The 5,640-nt window shown below is 54.5% G+C and overlaps 1 protein-coding gene across 1 annotated transcript; it reads right to left on the reverse strand.

The window, feature by feature from the left end:
• Positions 1-3,102: 3,102 nt before the first annotated feature.
• TRAVEDRAFT_52285 (uncharacterized protein) lies at positions 3,103-4,026 on the reverse strand (the record flags this gene model as incomplete). The annotated part of the gene is made up of 1 exon (XM_008044679.1): positions 3,103-4,026. One exon carries the CDS (start codon positions 4,024-4,026, stop codon positions 3,103-3,105), a length of 924 nt encoding a protein of 307 aa, XP_008042870.1.
• Positions 4,027-5,640: the final 1,614 nt, after the last annotated feature.

The following is a 5,640-nucleotide window of genomic DNA, read 5'->3' on the forward strand; positions in this document are numbered from 1 at the left end:
GTCCAGTGGTCGTTCCGGTATCGTTCGTCGTAGTCAGAGTACGTTGCTCTGAAGTCTCCAAGGGTAGCTTCCGCTTGGATGTCTGACGCGTAATCCCCAGCTGTCAGGGTTCTTCGGGACAATGAGTCTATTGTCGTAATAGACTAGTCCGGTGTTCGGGTTGAAGGACCACTTTGGTCCTTGGGCTGGGAGGGGTTCCGTTGTCGGGTTCTTCTGCGCTACCGTCGGTCAGAGGTAGCGGCTCCGGGTCGTTCGATGGTTCAGGCTAGATTGTCTGGATCTAGGCAGATCGACTGTCGAGTAGGCGAGCTCGACCTTATGTTAAGACGACACCTTCGAGGGTCGTGGTAGCGTTCAGGTGCAAGGGCCTAGCAGGCAGGAGAGGAGACTCGAGTTCAGGGGTGAAGGTGATAGATAACCAGGTCGAGCTGAGGACCATCCTCAGCTCTCCAGGGGTCCTAATATACATAGAAGCCATGCTGAAACGGTGCGTACTAGGGGAGGCAAGCCTGCTACCTACGGGACCGTAACAATGAGGCGCTGCCTCATGGTGTCCGCACCGTAGCTGTACCGTATCCGCGTGTAGTCCATCCACATCAGTAACATGAGGCGTAGGTGAGGCATAGGTGAGGTGCGATCAAAGTCCATGTCCGAGACGCCCGGACCGTTGTAACACCAAACTCCTAGAACTCTGGCTGTACCTCTGGTCCTTCAACTCCCGAACTCCCGAACCTCCGTTTGTATTTCACATGTCTCATATTGCGTCATTCTCTTTTGTTAGCGCCATAACAATAGGTTTATTGTCTTCTGCTCTGGAACTCCATTTCCGTACTTCCCTATTGTCTCGGCTAGACAATAAGCTTACATACTACTTATACTGAGCTGGAATACCGTAGTTACTCAGTTCGAATATCTTGTTTACCATATTCTCTTCCATCTTGTTTGTTACCTTACATACCTCCCCTTCACTACCTTCAATCCAACTACTTGTCAACCTCCGAACCTCTGAACCTCCGAAATTAAGGATGAATGGAACAAGTCCCAGGGCATTGCTAATAGCCTCGCCGAAGTCCTCCCGCTGAGTTGTCATTCGTTAACCCCCGAACCTACGTACCCCCAGAATTCGTACTCCCGTGTTTTTGGGTTTTCGAACCTCCACATTTTCAGACCTTCGGACTTCTGCTCAGCACGCTCCTAACACTGTCGCTCATGCTGGACCCCACAACTTCAGTCTCCATCATTCAGGAACATTTAGTGAATAATACATGAATTCTGGGGTATGTGCAACCATATTTATACAAACATCTGATCAGGAATTGTTGACCCTATCACACGACGTGCCTTCCACAAGAATGGAACTCTAGTGGTACTGCTGAGGGGAGGGCTGGGGTGCTCAGGCAGAAGACCCAGCGACAGGAGAATGCCCACTGAGGGGGCCTAGAGCAAGCCTGGAGATGGACATCACAGCAGGCCCAGTAGTGGGTGCCACAGAGGCAGCTCCCATAGCCCCATCTGCTTGAGTTGGGATGAGGGACAGGGTGCCACTATGTGGGATTTAGTATTGTTCTTGCCATGCCAGAGCAGAAAGCAGAAGACATACCACTGGAGGATTGCCATCAATATAAGAGAGATCATATCCAATGGCAATTTTGTAGACACTATGGACCCATGCGGGCTGACAATGACATTGCAAATTGAAATGTCTGTCTGCAGAATTGCTGAGAAGTTTGCATCAATGCTGTTCCAGGATGTTTACATCTGGACAAGGGAGGCCTGGACACCCTGAAGGGTGCTTTCCATGTTTGCCATAGAAGTCTGCATAACACTGACAGAGCCCTGCATCAACCCCACGGACACGTCAACATTTGAGATCTTGCCCTCAATGTTTATGAGTGATGACTTCATTCTTCATCTGTTCTCTGAGGTCAGCTGGGAGGGATGAGTCCAAATTGATGAAGGTCAAGCCATCAGTTGAATGAACCAAGAGCAGGTTGGAATGACTTACCTGGCACTCCACATCTCCATGTCATGGTCAGCACCAATGGCATGTCGGCCATGTCTAGAGCAATGGTGGTCAAGGGTATTCATGTGGTGGAAGCTGTGGTAGTTGCCAACAGGCATCAGCACCTTGTTGGACAGAGGCTCATTGTTGTTAGGGGGAGCAATTGAGGAAGAGGAGGGGGAGTTGTGGATGTTCTTTTGCCAGTCCTCCAGATCCATATAGGCAGTGGAAAGTTGTGTTGTGGAGACTGAAGTTTACAGCCAGCAGGTGCTGGTTGATATGGCACTCTCAATGTAATGAGCTATATATACTATTTCAGCAGTGTATTCTCAGAAATACCTATAGTACAGCTTTCAGAAACACCAAACAGCCAGATCATCCATTGTGTAAGTATACGTGACCTCTACCGGTCCCCGGTATCCCGCAAGTACTCTGTACCGGGCTGTATTGCTCGGCGTACTCGTAGGATGGTGGGGTTGGGTAGAAGTCAACCCCACCAGACGCCCAAGGCCCGAACCTTGGGGCGTCGTACACTTACGTAAAGTACATGACGTAACACATCTAATCTACGGGCGCCTATGCGCCCTGGGTCTCCGAGAACCTCGGAGACATCGGTCTCCTTTACTCGATGACGGTTAGTCGTCCTCCGCGCACGACCTAGCAAGGTCTGGTTATGATAGAACTGACGGGTTCTTACACTCTCCCCCCCTAGACCCGTGGTGGGGTCTCAAAGTTAATATACAAAGAGGAAGGGCCACAACTCGGAGTGGCGGTAGCACAGTATAATACACGGGTCCTCTGCGCTGCACTTGCAGAGGCCCTATAATACAAGGGTGCGGCGATGAGGCCGCTTTTATATGTACACTAGGCGCGTCGCATTCGACACCCTAGAAGGACGAGCGTCGTCCATGCCCAGAGTACTGACTCGCGACGGGGGCATGCCGTCCGAGCGGTGCTTCGCGAAGTGTACGCGGGAAAGGGTGGACGCTACTGCGTCCTGCACCGTTATATACACCATGACGCTGGTGCGACGTCTGGGTGGATGAAGGTACCAGGCGGTACGGATGGGCATGGACGCATTCGTCCGGGTATATGGGGCTTCAGGACTCTTCGTCCATCTGCTCCGTGGGGTTGCCACCCTCCGGGGTTGCTGTCTCCCCGTCAGGCTCTTGTCGCGCCGCGTCGTGGTCGATGTTGTCGACCGTGTGAGCCGATTGGTCGACGTCCATCTGAATGGGCGCGGCGGGGTTTGGCACCGGGGTCGGTGCGGTTGATGGTGCAGGTGCGGGTGCGGGAGCGGGTGCGGGTGTCGTAGTGGGTGCGGGCGCAGGTGCGACGGCAGGCACGGTGACAGGTGCAGCTGGCAAGAAGGCGAGTGCGGGGTTGACCGCCAAGCCGCGCATGCCCAGCGATGCTATGGGCGGCACAGGGCCTGCGCTCGTCGCCGAGACGACCCCAGGGAACGCCAGGACATTGGTGTTGGCGTCCAAACCCGCCTGCTGAGCACGAGCGCGGTGCACCGGACGTTGGAACAGGTCGGCGACGGCGACCGTGAGTCCCCGGGAAGCGTACCAGTGCGCCTTATGGAAGACGGTTAGGTCGTCGTCGTCGAGCGACCCCGTGTAGTACGCATGAGTGTACGGGCCTTGGGGCTGCAGCTGCCAGTGCTGTAGAATGTGCCAATACAGTCCCGGCACCAAAAACAGTGCAGTGGCCAGCTGGACCCAGCGTGCCCGCTCCGGTACTCCGCGGTTCCGAGCAATCGGGTTCCGCGCGTACACAAAGAACTGCGCTGAGACCAGAGCCGGTCCGCCATCCTGCGCGCGCTCCATCCACACCGGGATGCGGTCCTGATAGGACCTCCACCATTCGTGGTGAGCCTCCGGTGGGTCGGTGGTGCGCGGCTGCTGCCGACGAGGCCCGTTGAGATCTTGCAACGGTCGAGTCGTCTTCATGACGTTCGGCGGGATGCCTGGACGGCGTCCAGTGGGAGGCGGCGGATGCGAGGTATCCGCGAACTCCATGCCTGGAGGGGTGTACGCCGCCGGGTGCAGGATGGTCGGCAGGTAGGGGGCCTTGTCCGGGTTCCGCCACGCGTCTGCGAGGACACGGATACCCTGGACACCCTGCAACGCCGAGTTCCTCTCGACTTGCTGAAGCAAGTGTCGGATGCGGGCACGCTGTCGTATGCTATCCGGGAATTGGATGATTGATAGGTGAAAAGGGGTGAGGGGTTGGGCGATGTTGATTCCCTGATGCTGCCGCAAAGCGTGTGGGGTTTCCTGCTTTTCCAACAGTGGCTTCGCCAAGTTCGTGACTAAGCCGGGCGGGCTATGATCCTTGAATAACTGCTTGTGTGGTGGTGTGTGGGTGATTGTGGTGTACTGAGACCTATGCGGAAGTCTCGGATGGTGGTTGCCCTGAGTATCTGGGCAGAGTCTCCCCTATACTGGCTGGGAGTGTTGCGTGCTGGCTGCGTAAGGCTGCGAGTGCCTGTCTTCTAGACCCCGTATTAAACACACCCTGTGGTATGTCAAGTGACGTGTCTTCCTGGCTCTAGACCCCGTATTAAACACACCCTGAGTGGTGCGTCAAGTGACGTGTCTGTTCCGGCTCCAGACCCCGTATTAAACACACCCTGAGTGGCGTGTCAAGTGACGTGTCTGCTGTGGACCCCGTGTCAACGTGCCCTACGGTGGCGTGTTGAGTGACGTGTCGTGTTTCTGTCTTCGTACCAGTAGTTGTCGTAAAGTTCCGGTGAACCCCAACTAGTCTGGCAGCTTCAGTGTTCTCGTGTGCGTGTCTTCTTCACTCCCGGCTGGAGCCCAACTATCCTGACAAGTTCCTGTCCTGCGTGCGTGCGTCTCCTGTGTTCTCGTGGCACCAGTAGTTGTCGCAAGGTTTCGGTAAACCTCAACTAATCTGATGGCTTCTGGCTGTCCGTGGGTGCGAGTGCGAGGGTCAGCAGTTGTCGGAAGGTTCCAGTGAACCCCAACTGATCTGACTGAGTGGCGTGGGTGCTAGTAGTTGACTGAAGGTTCCAGATGAACCCCAACTAATCTAGCCTGGCGGCTGGGTGTGATGGTGGGTTGTGGTGGTGGGGGGAGTGGTGAAGAGAGTGGTGAAGTGGTGGTGGGGATACTAAAGTGTGGGTGGGTCACTTTAGGAAGATTCTGAGAATGAATGCTTGCTTCGGATCCCCTTCCTCAGCCCAGTATTTATACCTGGAGCCAAGGGGCGCGGGAATCCTAAATGGTACATTACAAAGCACGTCTGTAGTACGACTAATCCATGTCCAGAATATTCTCCCTTATTCTCCTACTTTCCCTTCATTCCTAGTCCTTTCCTTCTCCTTTATCCATCCTTTTCCTGAGCCTGTCAGGGATTTCCAGAACATTCTAAGAACCTTCCCCACATATTCTTGATGTTTCCCAGGAGTTCTGAATGGTTTCCAGGGAATTCTTGAAGGGGAACACTGAGTATTCCAGTGGTTTCCACAATATTCCGCAATGTTCCGCAACATTCCGTGGGTTTCCGGCATGTTCTCCTCCTGTCTCCTTGGAATATCCTGGTGTTCCCTGGCTCTCTGATGCTAGGCTGTCATGTGCACATTGTCTGGAACCTTCTAGAACCTCTGG

Source organism: Trametes versicolor, assembly GCF_000271585.1.
Source record: "Trametes versicolor FP-101664 SS1 unplaced genomic scaffold TRAVEscaffold_11, whole genome shotgun sequence".
Classification (NCBI taxonomy): Eukaryota; Fungi; Basidiomycota; class Agaricomycetes; order Polyporales; family Polyporaceae; genus Trametes; species Trametes versicolor.